This window comes from Salmo salar, chromosome 20 (assembly GCF_965601325.2).
Source record: "Salmo salar chromosome 20, fSalSal1, whole genome shotgun sequence".
In the NCBI taxonomy this organism is placed as follows: domain Eukaryota; kingdom Metazoa; phylum Chordata; class Actinopteri; order Salmoniformes; family Salmonidae; genus Salmo; species Salmo salar.
Genome location: NC_138310.1, coordinates 92118170 through 92135100, shown reverse-complemented (window position 1 = coordinate 92135100; position 16931 = coordinate 92118170). Strand labels below are relative to the sequence as shown.

Genomic DNA, 16931 nt, shown 5'->3' with positions numbered 1-16931 from the left:
TTCTCACAGAGCCAGACCCTTCTCATAGAGCCCGACCCTTCTCATAGAGCCCGACCCTTCTCATAGAGCCAGACCCTTCTCACAGAGCCAGACCCTTCTCATAGAGCCAGACCCTTCTCACAGAGCCAGACCCTTCTCATAGAGCCCGACCCTTCTCATAGAGCCCGACCCTTCTCATAGAGCCAGACCCTTCTCATAGAGCCAGACCCTTCTCACAGAGCCAGACCCTTCTCATAGAGCCAGACCCTTCTCACAGAGCCAGACCCTTCTCACAGAGCCAGACCCTTCTCATAGAGCCAGACCCTTCTCATAGAGCCAGACCCTTCTCACAGAGCCAGACCCTTCTCACAGAGCCAGACCCCAGACCCTTCTCATAGAGCCAGACCCTTCTGCAGGCGTTGTGAGATCTGGTAACGGTGCTACCCATCTATTACCTGACACCTAACTCACTTGTTACCTAACTGTTACCTGATACCTAACTCACCTGTTACCTGTTACCTAACTATTACCTGATACCTAACTCACCTGTTACCTAACTGTTACCTGTTACCCATCTATTACCTGATACCTAACTCACCTGATACCCAACTATTACCTGATACCTAACTCACCTGTTACCTAACTATTACCTGATACCTAACTCACCTGTTACCTAACTGTTATCTGTTACCTGCAACCTAACTGTTACCTAACTATTACCTGTTACCTGTTACCTAACTATTACCTGATATCTAACTCACCTGTTACCCAACTATTACCTGATACCTAACTCACCTGTTACCTAACTGTTACCTAACTGTTACCTGTTACCCACCTGTTACCTAACTGTTACCTGTTACCTAACTGTTACCTGTTACCTGTTACCTAACTATTACCTGATACCTAACTCACCTGTTACCCAAGTATTACCTGATACCTAACTCATCTGATACCTAACTATTACCTGTTACCTGCTACCTAACTGTTACCTGTTACACAACTGTTACCTAACTGTTACCTGCTACCTAACTGTTACCTGTTACACAACTGTTACCTAACTGTTACCTGCTACCTAACTGTTACCTGTTACACAACTGTTACCTAACTGTTACCTGTTACACAACTGTTACCTGCTACCTAACTGTTACCTGTTACACAACTGTTACCTAACTGTTACATGTTACATAACTGTTACATGTTACCTCACTGCTATCTAACTGCTACCTGATACCCAACTGTTACCTATAACTGTTACTTGTTACCTAGTTGTTACCTGTTACCTGCTACCTAACTGTTACATGTTACTTACCTGTTACCTAGTTGTTACCTGCTACCTGCTACCTAACTGTTACCTGTTACCTGACTGCTACCTACAGTGCGGGGAAAAAGTATTTGATCCCCTGCTGATTTTGTACGTTTGACTACTGACAAAGAAATGATCAGTCAATAATTTTAATGGTAGGAGTATTTGAACAGTGAGAGACAGAATAACAACAAAAAAATCCAGAAAAACATATGTCAAAAATGTTATAAATTGGTTTGCATTTTAATGAGGCAAATAAGTATTTGACCCCCTCTCAATCAGAAAGATTTCTGGCTCCCAGGTGTCTTTTATACAGGCAACGAGCTGAGATTAGGAGCACACTCTTAAAGGGAGTGCTCCTAATCTCAGTTTGTTACCTGTATAAAAGACACCTGTCCACAGAAGCAATCAATCAATCAGATTCCAAACTCTCCACCATGGCCAAGACCAAAGAGCTCTCCAAGGATGTCAGGGACAAGATTGTAGACCTACACAAGGCTGGAATGGGCTACAAGACCATCGCCAAGCAGCTTGGTGAGAAGGTGACAACACAAAAGAACTGTCAATCTCCCTCGGCCTGGGGTTCCATGCAAGATCTCACCTCGTGGAGTTGCAATGATCGTGAGAACGGTGAGGAATCAGCCCAGAACTACACGGGAGGATCTTGCCAATGATCTCAAGGCAGCTGGGACCATAGTCACCAAGAAAACAATTGGTAACACGCTACGCCGTGAAGGACTGAAATCCTGCAGCGCCCGCAAGGTCCCCCTGCTCAAGAAAGCACATATACATGCCCGTCTGAAGTTTGCCAATGAGCATTTGAATGATTCAGAGGACAACTGGGTGAAAGTGTTGGGGTCAGATGAGACCAAAATGGAGCTCTTTGGCATCAACTCAACTCGCCGTGTTTGGAGGAGGAGGAATGCTGCCTATGATCCCAAGAACACCATCCCCACTGTCAAACATGGAGGTGAAAACATTATGCTTTGGGGGTGTTTTTCTGCTAAGGGGACAGGACAACTTCACTGCATCAAAGGGACGATGGACGGGGGGCCATGTACCGTCAAATCTTGGGTGAGAACCTCCTTCCCTCAGCCAGGGCATTGAAAATGGGTCGTGGATGGGTATTCCAGCATGACAATGACCCAAAACACACAGCCAAGACAACAAAGGAGTGGCTCAAGAAGAAGCACATTAAGGTCCTGGAGTGGCCTAACCAGTCTCCAGACCTTAATCCCATAGAAAATCTGTGGAGGGAGCTGAAGGTTCGCCAAACATCAGCCTCGAATCCTTAATGACTTGGAGAAGATCTGCAAAGAGGAGTGGGACAAAATCCCTCCTGAGATGTGTGCAAACCTGGTGGCAAACTACAAGAAACATCTGACCTCTGTGATTGCCAACAAGGGTTTTGCCACCAAGTACTAAGTCATGTTTTGCAGAGGGGTCAAATACTTATTTCCCTCATTAAAATGCAAACCAATTTATAACATTTTTGACATGCGTTTTTCTGGATTGTTTTGTTGTTATTCTGTCTCTCACTGTTTAAATAAACCTACCATTAAAATTATAGACTGATCATTTCTTTGTCAGTGGGCAAACGTACAAAATCAGCAGGGGATCAAATACTTTTTCCCCTCACTGTAACTGTTATCTGCTATCTAAATGTTACCTGTTACCTAACTGTTACCTGTTAGCTGCTACCTAACTGTTACCTGCTACCTAACTGTTACCTGCTACCGAACTGTTACCTGCTACCTAACTGTTACCTGCTACCTAACTGTTACCTGCTACCTAACTGTTACCTGCTACCTAACTGTTACCTGGTACCTAACTGTTACCTGCTACCTAACTGTTACCTGGTACCTAACTGTTACCTGTTAGCTGCTACCTAACTGTTACCTGGTACCTAACTGTTAGCTGCTACCTGTTACTTGATATGCAACTTTTACCTAAATGTTACCTGTTAGCTAAATGTTACCTGCTACCTAAATGTTAGCTGCTACCTAACTGTTACCTGGTACCTAACTGTTAGCTGCTACCTAACTCTTAGCTAACTGTTAGCTGCTACCTGTTACTTGATATGCAACTTTTACCTAAATGTTACCTGTTAGCTAAATGTTACCTGCTACCTAAATGTTAGCTGCTACCTGTTACTTGATATGCAACTTTTACCTAAATGTTACCTGTTAGCTAAATGTTACCTGCTACCTAACTGTTAGCTGCTACCTGTTACTTGATATGCAACTTTTACCTAAATGTTACCTGTTAGCTAAATGTTACCTGCTACCTAAATGTTAGCTGCTACCTAACTGTTATCTGGTACCTAACTGTTAGCTGCTACCTAACTCTTAGCTAACTGTTAGCTGCTACCTGTTACTTGATATGCAACTTTTACCTAAATGTTACCTGTTAGCTAAATGTTACCTGCTACCTAAATGTTAGCTGCTACCTGTTACTTGATATGCAACTTTTACCTAAATGTTACCTGTTAGCTAAATGTTACCTGCTACCTAACTGTTACCTGGTACCTAACTGTTACCTGGTACCTAACTGTTACCTGTTAGCTGCTACCTAACTGTTACCTGCTACCTAACTGTTATCTGGTACCTAACTGTTAGCTGCTACCTAACTCTTAGCTAACTGTTAGCTGCTACCTGTTACTTGATATGCAACTTTTACCTAAATGTTACCTGTTAGCTAAATGTTACCTGCTACCTAAATGTTAGCTGCTACCTGTTACTTGATATGCAACTTTTACCTAAATGTTACCTGTTAGCTAAATGTTACCTGCTACCTAACTGTTACCTGGTACCTAACTGTTACCTGGTACCTAACTGTTACCTGTTAGCTGCTACCTAACTGTTACCTGCTACCTAACTGTTAGCTGCTACCTAACTCTTACCTAACTGTTAGCTGCTACCTGTTACTTGATATGCAACTTTTACCTAAATGTTACATGCAACTGTTACCTACCTGCTACCTAAATGTAACCTGTTAAAATACAACGCTTGTCTTTTATAATTTGGTCAGATATACTTGGATGTGTAGTGTCAGCGTTTGTTGCTGGCATGTCACGCCTAAGTTTGCTAATCTTGCCAATGAAAAAGTCATTAAAGTAGTTGGTAATATCAGTGGGTTTTGTGATGAATGAGCATCTGATTCAATGAATGATGGAGCTGAGTTTGCCCTTTTTCTGAACATTTTATTGAAGATGCTCCAAAGCTTTTTACTATAAACCTTTATATAATTTATCTTTGTTTCATAGTGTAGTTTCTTCATCTTTTTATTCAGTTTAGTCACATGATTTCTCTATTTGCAGTACGTTTGCCAATCGGTTGTTCAGCCAGACCTATTTGCCATTCCCTTTGCCTCATCCCTCTACAACCATATAATGTTTCAATTCCTCATCAATCCACGGAGATATAACAGTTTTTACAGTCATTTTCTTAATGGGTGGATGTTTATTAGCAACTGGAATAAGCAATTTCATAAATGTCTCAAGTGCAGCGTCTGGTTGCTCCTCATTACTCACCACAGACCAGTAAATATTCTTTACATCATCAACATATGAATCACTACAAAATGTATTGTATGACCTCTTATACACTATATTAGGCCCAGCCTTTGGAACTTTGGTTTTCCTAGATATGGCTACTATATTGTGATCACTACATCCGATGAATCTGGATACTGTTTTAGAGCACATTTCTGCAGCATTAGTAAAGATGTGATCGATACATGTTGATGATTTCATTCCTGTGCTGTTTGTAACAACCCTGGTAGGTTGACTGATAATCTGAACCAGGTTACAGGCACTGGTTACTGTTTAAAGCTTTTTCTTGAGTGGGCAGCTCGATGAAAGCCAGTCAATATTTAAATCACCCAGAAAATATACCTCTCTGTTGATATCACATACATTATCAAGCATTTCACACATGTTATCCAGATACTGACTGTTAGCACTTGGTGGTCTATAGCAGCTTCCCACCAGAATGGGCTTCAGGTGAGGCAGATGAACCTGTAGCCATATTACTTCAACAGTATTTAACATGAGATCCTCTCTAATCTTTACAGGAATGTGGTTCTGAATATAAAACAGCAACACCTCCACCATTGGCATTTCTGTATTTTCTGTAAATGTTATAACCTTGTATTGTACCACTGTATCATCACAGGTATTATCTAAGTGAGTTTCAGAGATAGTCAGAATATGAATGTCATCTGTTTCAAGTAAATTATTGATTTCATTAACCTATTTTATTATTTTTTACCAGGTAAGTTGACTGAGAACACGTTCTCATTTACAGCAACGACCTAGGGAATTGTTACAGGAGGGGGATGAATGAGACAATTGTAAACTGGGGATGATTAGGTGACCATATGAGGGCCAGATTGGGAATTTAGCCAGAACACCAGGGTTAACACCCCTACTCTTACAATAAGTGCAATGGGATCTTTAGTGACCACAGAGAGTCAGGACACCCGTTTAACATCCCATCCGAAAGACAGCACCCTACACAGGGCAATGTCCCCAATCACTGCCCTGGGGAATTGGGATATTTTTTTAGACCAGAGGAAAGAGTGCCTCCTACTGGCCCTCCAACACCACTTCCAGCAGCATCTGGTCTCCCATCCAGGGACTGACCAGGACCAACCATGCTTAGCTTCAGAAGCAAGCCAGCAGTGGGATGCAGGGTGGTATGCTGCTGGCACGCTACATAACCTAAGCTACATATGTTAACGTGAGCTATTTTGAGCACTTTACTTCTGGGATGCTTACTTTCTTTTATTGCTTTACTGGGAAGCTTAACAGCAGTAATTGTGCTCATTTTCTTTATGTTAGTGCAGGGTGAGCTGCTCACAGTGGACTTCCTCCTAGAGCACACCGGCTTAGTGGTAACAGCATAAATCTGGTTCGTAGACACATGATTACTATGTACACTACCGTTCAAAGGTTTGGGGTGCTGGCCTTCTAGGCAGAGTTGCAAAGAAAAAGCCATATCTCAGAGTGGCCAATAAAAAGAAAAGATTAAGATGGGCAAAAGAACACAGACACTGGACAGAGGAACTCTGCCTAGAAGGCCAGCATCCCGGAGTCGCCTCTTCACTGTTGACGTTGAGACTGGTGTTTTGCGGGTACTATTTAATGAAGCTGACAGTTGAGGATATGTGAGGCATCTGTTTCTCAAACTAGACACTCTAATGTACTTGTCCTCTTGCTCACTTGTGCACCGGGGCCTCCCACTCCTCTTTCTATTCTGGTTAGAGCCAGTTTGCACTGTTCTGTGAAGGGAGTAGTACACAGCTTTGTACAAGATTTTCAGTTTCTTGGCAATTTCTCACATGGAATAGCCTTCATTTCTCAGAACAAGAATAGACTGACGAATATCAGAAGAAAGGTCTTTGTTTCTGGCCATTTTGAGCCTGTAATCGAACCCACAAATGCTGATGCTCCAGATACTCAACTAGTCTAAAGAAGGCCAGTTGTATTGCTTCTTTAATCAGAACAACAGTTTTCAGCTGTGCTAACATAATTGCAAAAGGGTTTTCTAATGATCAATTAGCCTTTTAAAATGATGAACTTGGATTAGCTAACACAACGTGCCATTGGAACACAGGAGTGATGGTTGCTGATAATGGGCCTCTGTACATCTATGTAGATATTCCATTAAAAATCAGTCATTTCCAGTTACAATAGTCATTTACAACATTAACAATGTCTACACTGTATTTCTGATCAATTTGATGTTATTTTAATGGACAAAATATTAGCTTTTCTTTGAAAAACAAGGACATTTCTAAGTGAGCCCAAACTTTTGAACGGTAGTGTACAATAGCTGTAGGATCAGTAGAGGCATTCAGGGCAGTTAATAGGGACATAAATTAGGTTACTTATATTGTGTCTACCAAAGTCCCTGGTGTAATGCACATTTGCTGAAGCATTATGACAACTCAGCGACACAATGGTAGGGATTAACTGAGCTGTGTTTGGGTCATTGATAAGTCATTGTCTCAACGCAGCCTTATACTGCTGTGAAAGGATCCAGGAACCCACAGGATTTGGGTGGATTCCATCCTCCCTATAAAACCTGTCTTGTTTACAAAAGGTGTCGAAATTGTCAAGAAACGTTACACCCATTGAGCTGCTATAATCACGTAGCCAGTTGTGAAGAGAAAAAATCCTGCTAAAGCGTTCAATGCCTCGATTCAGAGATGCCACAGGGCCAGATATGATGGGTCTTTTGTTAGTGTCTAGCAGAGAGTCAATCAGCTACCTAACTGTTACCTGATAGCTACCTGTTAGGTAACTGTTGTTTAACTTTACCTGTTACCTGGTATCTAACTGTTACCTGGTATCTAACTGTTACCTGGTACCTAACTGTTACCTGGTACCTAACTGTTACCTGGTACCTAACTGTTACCTGGTATCTAACTGTTACCTGGTACCTAACTGTTACCTGGTATCTAACTGTTACCTGTTACATAACTGTTACCTGCTACTTAACTGTTACATGTTACCTAACTGTTCGCTGCTACCTAACTGTTACCTGACTTTTACCTGTTACATAACTGTAACCTGCTACGTAACTGTTACATGTTAACTAACTGTTACATCTTACATTTTACCTAACTGTTATCTTCTACTTGACTGTTACCTGTTAGCTAACTGTTATCTAACTGTCACCTGTTACCTAACTGTTACCTGATACCTGACTGCTACCTGCTACCTAACTGTTACCTGATCGCTAACTGTTACCTATTAGTTAACTGATGCCTAACTGTTACCTGGTACCTAAATGTTACCTGCTACTTAACTGTTACCTGGTACCTAAATGTTACCTGGTACCTAACTGTTACCTGGATCCTAACTGTTACCTGCTACCTAACTGTTACCTGGTACCTGTTACCTAACTGTTACCTGTTACCTAACTGTTACCTGTTACCTAACTGTTACCTGTTACCTAACTGTTACCTGGTACCTGTTACCTAACTGTTACCTGTTACCTAACTGTTACCTGTTACCTAACTGTTACCTGTTACCTGTTACCTAACTGTTACCTGTTACCTGTTACCTAAATGTTACCTGGTACCTGTTACCTAACTGTTACCTGCTACCTAACTGTTACCGGCTACCTAACTACTATCTCACTGTTACCTGGTACTTAACTGTTACCTGTTACCTAACTGTTACCTGGTACCTAACTGTTACCTGGTATCTAACTGTTACCTGCTACCTAACTGTTACCTGCTACCTAACTACTATCTCACTGTTACCGGTTGCCTAACTGTTACCTTCTACCTAACTGTGTTAAAGACAGGATAGAAGCCAACCACAGTCTGGTGAAGAACAGATACGACAACGCATGCTGAGGATTCTGCGACTAGAATTCTTTAGACAGACAGACGTGTACATGTATTTCACCACTTCCTTAGCGCTGCAAAGAAGTGCCTTGGTGATGTGAACATTTCTCAGAGTTACAACGTCTGCATGGTCACCCACCAACATAATCCATCAGATGTTAAAAATGTTGTGGATTTGAATTAAAGCACAATCTTACAATCAAAGACCCTGGATTCAATCATGACCAAGGGGTTTGTGAGAGAGACATGAAAAGCTGTGACACTTTGTAATAAATACAAGTACCATTTCTTTGTTGGCGATGCTGTTCTGTACGATGAGAGAGATCGACTCTTGACTGACCTCTTCTCCATCAACCCGATGCTGCACGCCGTTATCGACAGGAACCTGAGAACACACAGGGCAGTTTCCTACCAACACTAAACAACGACGTGGAGACAGGGTTATTGTCTTACCCTGAATGATATATCATGATATTAAGATGTCGTAGCAAGCCAAGCCAGCCTAACGCTGAATGGGAAACCTGACCTACAAAATCCCTCACCTTCATCGGAGTGGTGGAACCAGTTGAGCCTGTTCTCTGTCTTGTCTGTCTGTCTGTCTGTCTGTCTGTCTGTCTGTCTGTCTCTGTCTGTCTGTCACTGCTACTGTCACTGTACTGTCACTGCTACTGTCACTGCTACTATCACTGCTACTATCACTGTACTGTCACTGTCCTATCACTGCTACTGTCACTGCTACTATCACTGCTACTATCACTGTACTGTCACTGTCCTATCACTGCTACTGTCACTGTACTGTCACTGCTACTATCACTGCTACTATCACTGCTACTGTCACTGTACTGTCACTGTCACTGCTACTGTCACTGCTACTATCACTGCTACTGTCACTGCTACTATCACTGCTACTGTCACTGCTACTATCACTGCTACTGTCACTGCTACTGTCACTGTACTGTCACTGCTACTGTCACTGACACTGCTACTGTCACTGCTACTATCACAGCTACTGTCACTGCTACTATCACTGTCCTGTCACTGTACTGTCACTGCTACTGTCACTGCTACTGTCACTGTACTGTCACTGTACTGTCACTGCTACTGTCACTGCTACTGTCACTGTACTGTCACTGCTACTGTCACTGCTACTGTCACTGCTACTGACACTGTCCTGTCACTGCTACTGTCACTGCTACTGTCACTGCTACTGTCACTGCTACTATCACTGCTACTGTCACTGCTACTGTCACTGCTACTGTCACTGTACTCACTGCTACTGTCACTGCTACTGTCACTGCTACTATCACTGCTACTGTCACTGCTACTGTCACTGCTACTATCACTGCTACTGTCACTGCTACTGTCACTGCTACTGTCACTGCTACTGTCACTGTACTGTCACTGTCCTATCACTGCTACTGTCACTGCTACTATCACTGCTACTATCACTGCTACTGTCACTGCTACTATCACTGCTACTGTCACTGCTACTGTCACTGTACTGTCACTGCTACTGTCACTGTACTGTCACTGCTACAATGACACTTATGACAGTGAGGATGTGGCTGTGGTTACAATTAGACAGTAGTCCTTCCAACAGTAGGCTAGACATATTTTCCCCTGTGCTGTATATAAAAAGGCCACTGTGTTGTTGAGGGAGAAAGTAATTCAGCCACCAAATGGCAGTGATGACCCACCTGTTCAGGAGAAAGCAAGGGGTTTCCTTCCTCTGCTGCATCATTGGTGGTCAGCCTGGGTCTATTACCTGAAGTCATCTGCAATATGGAATGTGGAATTATACAAACATTCTAATGGACATTCTAATGGACATTCTAATGAACATTCTAATGGACATTCTAATGAACATTCTAATGGACATTCTAATGAACATTCTAATGGACATTCTAATGAACATTCTAATGAACATTCCAATGGACATTCCAATGGACATTCCAATGGACATTCTAATGAACATTCTAATGGACATTCTAATGGACATTCTAATGGACATTCTAATGAACATTCTAATGGACATTCTAATGGACATTCTAATGGACATTCTAATGAACATTCCAATGGACATTCCAATGGACATTCTAATGAACATTCTAATGGACATTCTAATGGACATTCTAATGGACATTCTAATGAACATTCTAATGAACATTCTAATGGACATTCTAATGAACATTCTAATGGACATTCTAATGAACATTCTAATGAACATTCCAATGGACATTCCAATGGACATTCTAATGAACATTCTAATGGACATTCTAATGGACATTCTAATGGACATTCTAATGAACATTCTAATGGACATTCTAATGGACATTCTAACGGACATTCTAACGGACATTCTAACGGACATTCTAACGGACATTCTAATGAACATTCCAATGGACATTCTAATGAACATTCTAATGGAATACTTATTCTATTAGCTGTTCTGCCTAAATAAAAAGGTACTTATGAGCTGCATGTCTTTGAAAAAGATATGTGAGAGGATGTTTACAGTAGCCAAGTTTTATTACACTCCCCGAATGATATGCAGAAGCCAAATCAAATGTTTGTCCACCTGTCTGCATGTTCCAACTGAAACACATGTACGTTTCTGCAAGAATGTTCTCTGGTCACGGACAAACGTATGAGTTAGGAAAGTCTGAATTGCAAGACAAGTGAATGTTGCCAAAACAATGTCTAGCACTTCTGTGGCAACAATCAATGACATTATGAAACTATGGAGCAATCAATGTGAGCAGAAAGAAGCAACTTTCGGTTGTTACTGGGCAAAATACAGTTATGATATAGTGGGAGTTCAGATGCCTTTTCCTGTCCTGACATGACATCCTCTCTCTTAATGCTGCGAAGCAGACAAGTCCTTGTTCAATGGTACAGAGCCCTCAAGTTACAAGTTATTATACAATCCAACTATAGATATGTGGAATGTAACAGGATTTTCAGGAAACAAGTTAAAAATGTTCACCCAATATTTCCCAACCTTGGCATTGTAGCCCACCATGTCTTATTTAGGGCACGTCTTTGGAGAAGGGTTGTAATTGCAGTTTTCTGAAATCGCCGTTTCTTGATGTTAAGTTACACGCATTGATGCTTGCTATTGGTCCGTGACCGTTTCTTTTGCGTCGTGGCATTATCGCTTAGCCTAACCCTTCTCACTTTTCCTGACCTTAACCTCTTTTCTCCTAACCTGCGATGTAATCAAATCATCTGTGTCGAGAAACTATTCGTCTCATAACGCTGATGTGGTGGTACTGATGGCTTGTTTACGTAGCATGTTAGGTTAACTAATGTGGCAGGTTAGGTTAACTAATGTGGCAGGTTAGGTTAACTAATGTGGCAGGTTAGGATAACTAATGTGGCAGGTTAGGTTAACTAATGTGGCAGGTTAGGAGAACTAATGTGGCAGGTTAGGAGAACTAATGTGGCAGGTTAGGTTAACTAATGTGGCAGGTTAGGTTAACTAATGTGGCAGGTTAAGATAACTAATGTGGCAGGTTAGGTTAACTAATGTGGCAGGTTAGGATAACTAATGTGGCAGGTTAGGATAACTAATGTGGCAGGTTAGGATAACTAATGTGGCAGGTTAGGTTAACTAATGTGGCAGGTTAGGTTAACTAATGTGGCAGGTTAGGATAACTAATGTGGCAGGTTAGGTTAACTAATGTGGCAGGTTAGGATAACTAATGTGGCAGGTTAGGATAACTAATGTGGCAGGTTAGGTTAACTAATGTGGCAGGTTAGGAGAACTAATGTGGCAGGTTAGGATAACTAATGTGGCATGTTAGGATAACTAATGTGGCAGGCTAGGTTAACTAATGTGGCAGGTTACTAGAACTAATGTGGCAGGTTAGGTTAACTAATGTGGCAGGTTAGGATAACTAATGTGGCAGGTTAGGATAACTAATGTGGCAGGTTAGGTTAACTAATGTGGCAGGTTAGGTTAACTAACGTGGCAGGTTAGGTTAACTAATGTGGCAGGTTACTAGAACTAATGTGGCAAGTTAGGTTAACTAATGTGGCAGGTTAGGAGAACTAATGTGGCAGGTTAGGTTAACTAATGTGGCAGGTTAGGATAACTAATGTGGCAGGTTAGGATAACTAATCTGGCAGGTTAGGATAACTAATGTGGCAGGTTAGGATAACTAATGTGGCAGGTTAGGATAACTAATGTGGAAGGTTAGGATAACTAATGTGGCAGGTTAGGTTAACTAATGTGGCAGGTTAGGTTAACTAACGTGGCAGGTTAGGTTAACTAATGTGGCAGGTTACTAGAACTAATGTGGCAAGTTAGGTTAACTAAAGTGGCAGGTTAGGATAACTAATGTGGCAGGTTAGGTTAACTAATGTGGCAGGTTAGGAGAACTAATGTGGCAGGTTAGGATAACTAATCTGGCAGGTTAGGATAACTAATGTGGCAGGTTAGGATAACTAACGTGGCAGGTTAGGTTAACTAATGTGGCAGGTTAGGATAACTAATGTGGCAGGTTAGGTTAACTAATGTGGCAGGTTACTAGAACTAATGTGGCAGGTTAGGATAACTAATGTGGCAGGTTACTAGAACTAATGTGGCAGGTTAGGTTAACTAATGTGGTAGGTTAGGATAACTAATGTGGCAGGTTAGGTTAACTAATGTGGCAGGTTAGGATAACTAATGTGGCAGGTTGGGATAACTAATGTGGCAGGTTAGGATAACTAATGTGGTAGGTTAGGATAACTAATGTGGCAGGTTAGGTTAACTAATGTGGCAGGTTAGGATAACTAATGTGGCAGGTTAGGATAACTAATGTGGCAGGTTAGGATAACTAATGTGGCAAGTTAGGTTAACTAACGTGGCAGGTTAGGATAACTAATGTGGCAGGTTACTAGAACTAATGTGGCAGGTTAGGTTAACTAATGTGGCAGGTTAGGTTAACTAATGTGGCAGGTTACTAGAACTAATGTGGCAGGTTAGGATAACTAATGTGGCAGGTAAGGCTAACTAATGTGGCAGGTTAGGTTAACTAATGTGGCAGGTTAGGAGAACTAATGTGGCAGGTTAGGATAACTAACGTGGCAGGTTAGGTTAACTAATGTGGCAGGTTAGGATAACTAATGTGGCAGGTAAGGCTAACTAATGTGGCAGGTTAGGAGAACTAATGTGGCAGGTTAGGTTAACTAATGTGGCAGGTTAGGTTAACTAATGTGGCAGGTTAGGTTAACTAATGTGGCAGGTTAGGTTAACTAATGCGGCAGGTTAGGTTAACTAATGTGGCAGGTTAGGATAACTAATGTGGCAGGTTAGGTTAACTAACGTGGCAGGTTAGGATAACTAATGTGGCAGGTTAGGATAACTAATGTGGCAGGTTACTAGAACTAATGTGGCAGGTTAGGTTAACTAATGTGGCAGGTTAGGAGAACTAATGTGGCAGGTTACTAGAACTAATGTGGCAGGTTAGGTTAACTAATGTGGCAGGTTAGGTTAACTAATGTGGCAGGTTAGGTTAACTAATGTGGCAGGTTAGGTTAACTAATGTGGCAGGTTAGGAGACTGAGGTTAAGGTTAAGAAAGGGGTTACGCTTAGCAACAATGCTACTGTTGTCAACAACTGTTATCCCAGATGCTAGATAGAGCTGTAATTGTAGCCACAATGGTACAAACCATCAGTAACATAAAACCTGAACTGACCAACCAACGGCAAGTATCAATGAACTGAACAATTGCATGCACTAATGGGCGTTTCCTGACATCAAGGAACGCCCAAATCAAGAAACGCTCCGAATGTCGGTCTGCAATACACCATATTGGACTTTTGTGCATTTGAAAAACTGAGTTGAGTTCTCAAGGTGACGTATCCTACAACTGAACCGAAACGACTTTCAATAACAGCCTACCCTTTTCTTTCTATTTACGAATATGGTATTAATCGATTCGATTTAAACTCACCTGTTGCTTAGAGGTATTTTCAGCGTGGTGATTGTTGTTGTCAAGGCTTACAGGGCATCGAACCGGCTGTAACTCGATGCTGTCCATGTTTCCCAACTTATTACAATACTCTGGAATAATATCCCCAAAACCCGGAACTATGAAACGCTTTTACCCTTTAATCAGTCTCAAGACAGTAGGCTATATTTAATAACGAAGATTTAATCAATACTGACGTACATGATAAGTTCTGAAAATATGTTTTGTAGTCTAATCAGCGATGTTATACAACCGCCATTAGACTACTCCTTTCTCCCCTGCCCAGCAGGTTGGCCCAGGTAACTTTTTCTTGTCAAGTTTCGATGGAGACGGAAGAAGGCGTTGTCTTTACTCAGAGCGAGAAAGAATAAAAGAAAAGAGAGTTCCCAAATGTGTCAAATAGACCAGCCGTTTTCCCTGTCAATAATGTCTGTTCCCATATAACATTTACATTTCATTCCATAGGCATTTTCCAGGACTTTTGACGCTTGTTGAGTAGGCTAGACTGTGTTACTTCAGTACTGTAGGAATGTCCCCTAATATTGATATGTAGTAAATATTGATAAACCATGGAATAGAGTAGAATTTATTAGAATATAATTTATTAGAATGGAATACAGTAGAATTTATTAGAATATAATTTATTAGAATGGAATAGAATGTATTAGAATAGAATGGAATAGAGTAGAATGGAATAGAATTTATTAGAATAGAATTGATTAGAATAGAATATAATGTATTAGAATGGAATAGAATGTATTAGAATAGAATGGATTAGAGTAGAATGGAATATAATTTATTAGAATATAATTTATTAGAATGAATAGAATGTATTGGAATAGAGTAGAACGGAATATAATTTATTAGAATATAATTTATTAGAATGAATAGAATGTATTACAATAGAATGGAATAGAGTAGAATGGAATATAATTTATTAGAATATAATTTATTAGAATGAATAGAATGTATTACAATATAATGGAATAGAGTAGAATGGAATAGAATTTATTAGAATATAATTTATTAGAATGGAATAGAATGTATTAGAATAGAATGGAATAGAGTAGAATGGAATATAATTTATTAGAATAGAATTTATTAGAATGGAATAGAATGTATTAGAATAGAATGTATTAAAGTAGAATGGAATAGGCAGGCATAGAAGGGAAGGTTTTGCTGTTAAAAAAAAGAAGAAGTTAAATAAAGTTAAATAAAGGTTAAATTAAAATAAATAGCTGGGAGTATTTCGCTCCCATGTGTAAGAAGTGAGTACTGCAGGAAAGTACTGAGTACTGACCTCTGTACTGTCAATATTGACAGTACAATAAACATTTATCCTTCTATTTTCCTTTTTTTCAAATCCAAAAAGTGTAAGCACACACAGCCACAACTGAATAAAACAATGGCTTGTATGACTACTGTCTATACAGGCAAGAAGGCATCACTGTCCTACCAGTGGAGGCTCCTCAGAGGAGGAAGGGGAGGACCATGCTACTCAGTGCTTATTATTATTTTTTTTAATTATAGTGAAACACTAAAAATGTTATCCTTTTTAGATAAATCCCGAATAAATATATTCACTTTACCAAATAACTGATTAAAACACACTATTTTGCAATGAAGGTCTACAGTAGCCTCAACAGCACCCTCTAGGGTAGCACCATGGTATAGCCGGAGGACAGCTATTTTCCGTCCTCCTCTGAGTACATTGACTTCAATACAAAACCTAGGAGGATCATGGTTCTCACCCCCTTTCATGAACCCACACAGTAATTATGACAACTTCCGGAGGATGTCCTCCAACCTATCAGAGCTCTTGCAGTATGAACTGACATGTTGTCCACGAAATTAAAGGATCAGAGAATGAATCTAGTACTGAAAGCATAAGCTACACCTAGCTAGCACTGCAGTGTATAAAATGTGGTGAGTAGTTGACTCAAAGAGAGAGAAAGACAACAGTTGAACAGTTTGAACAAATTAATCACAAGTAGCAGCAGAGAGAGAGAGAGAGCTAGCTATATTTCATTGTACTTTTTCTTCATCTTAGTTTATCTTTCACATGCTTAGCTAATGCAGCTAATTTAGCCTCCTCAACAACCTGAGTCAAACTGAGAGGAATGCTATTTATGTTAGCTAGCTGGCCAAGACTATCCAACACTGCAACTCTTCCAAGTCAAGGAAAGCTTTCAGTTTTATTAATTTATTGCCAACAAGGCCCGTAGGTGTTACTGCTAAACTGCTTGCTGTACACTGCACTGCGTGATTGGTGTCACGTGCGCTCCTTCTCAGGCCTCCGGTTACCAGGCAGATCGTTACGGTGCA

The 16931-nt window shown here is 40.7% G+C and overlaps 1 protein-coding gene across 3 annotated transcripts in view; it reads right to left on the bottom strand.

Annotated features, from left to right (window-relative positions):
* The window catches only part of c15h3orf52 (chromosome 15 C3orf52 homolog), a 35959-nt gene extending 20930 nt beyond the window's left edge, over positions 1–15029 (bottom strand). The window contains exons 1-3 of one of the 3 annotated variants that reach the window (XR_014381963.1): positions 14589–15028; positions 10342–10419; positions 8928–9029 (exon numbers count right to left, since the gene is read on the bottom strand). Coding sequence is in view for 2 of the 3 variants with exons in the window: in XM_082966825.1 (XP_082822951.1) it covers positions 8928–9029; positions 10342–10419; positions 14589–14675 (267 nt within the window). In the remaining variant the exon portion in view is untranslated. Of the gene's footprint in view, positions 1–8927; positions 9030–10341; positions 10420–14588 lie in introns of all 3 variants that reach the window. The other 2 variants (XM_082966825.1, XM_082966826.1) reach the window with 2 other exon arrangements.
* Between the last annotated feature and the right edge of the window lie 1902 nt (positions 15030–16931).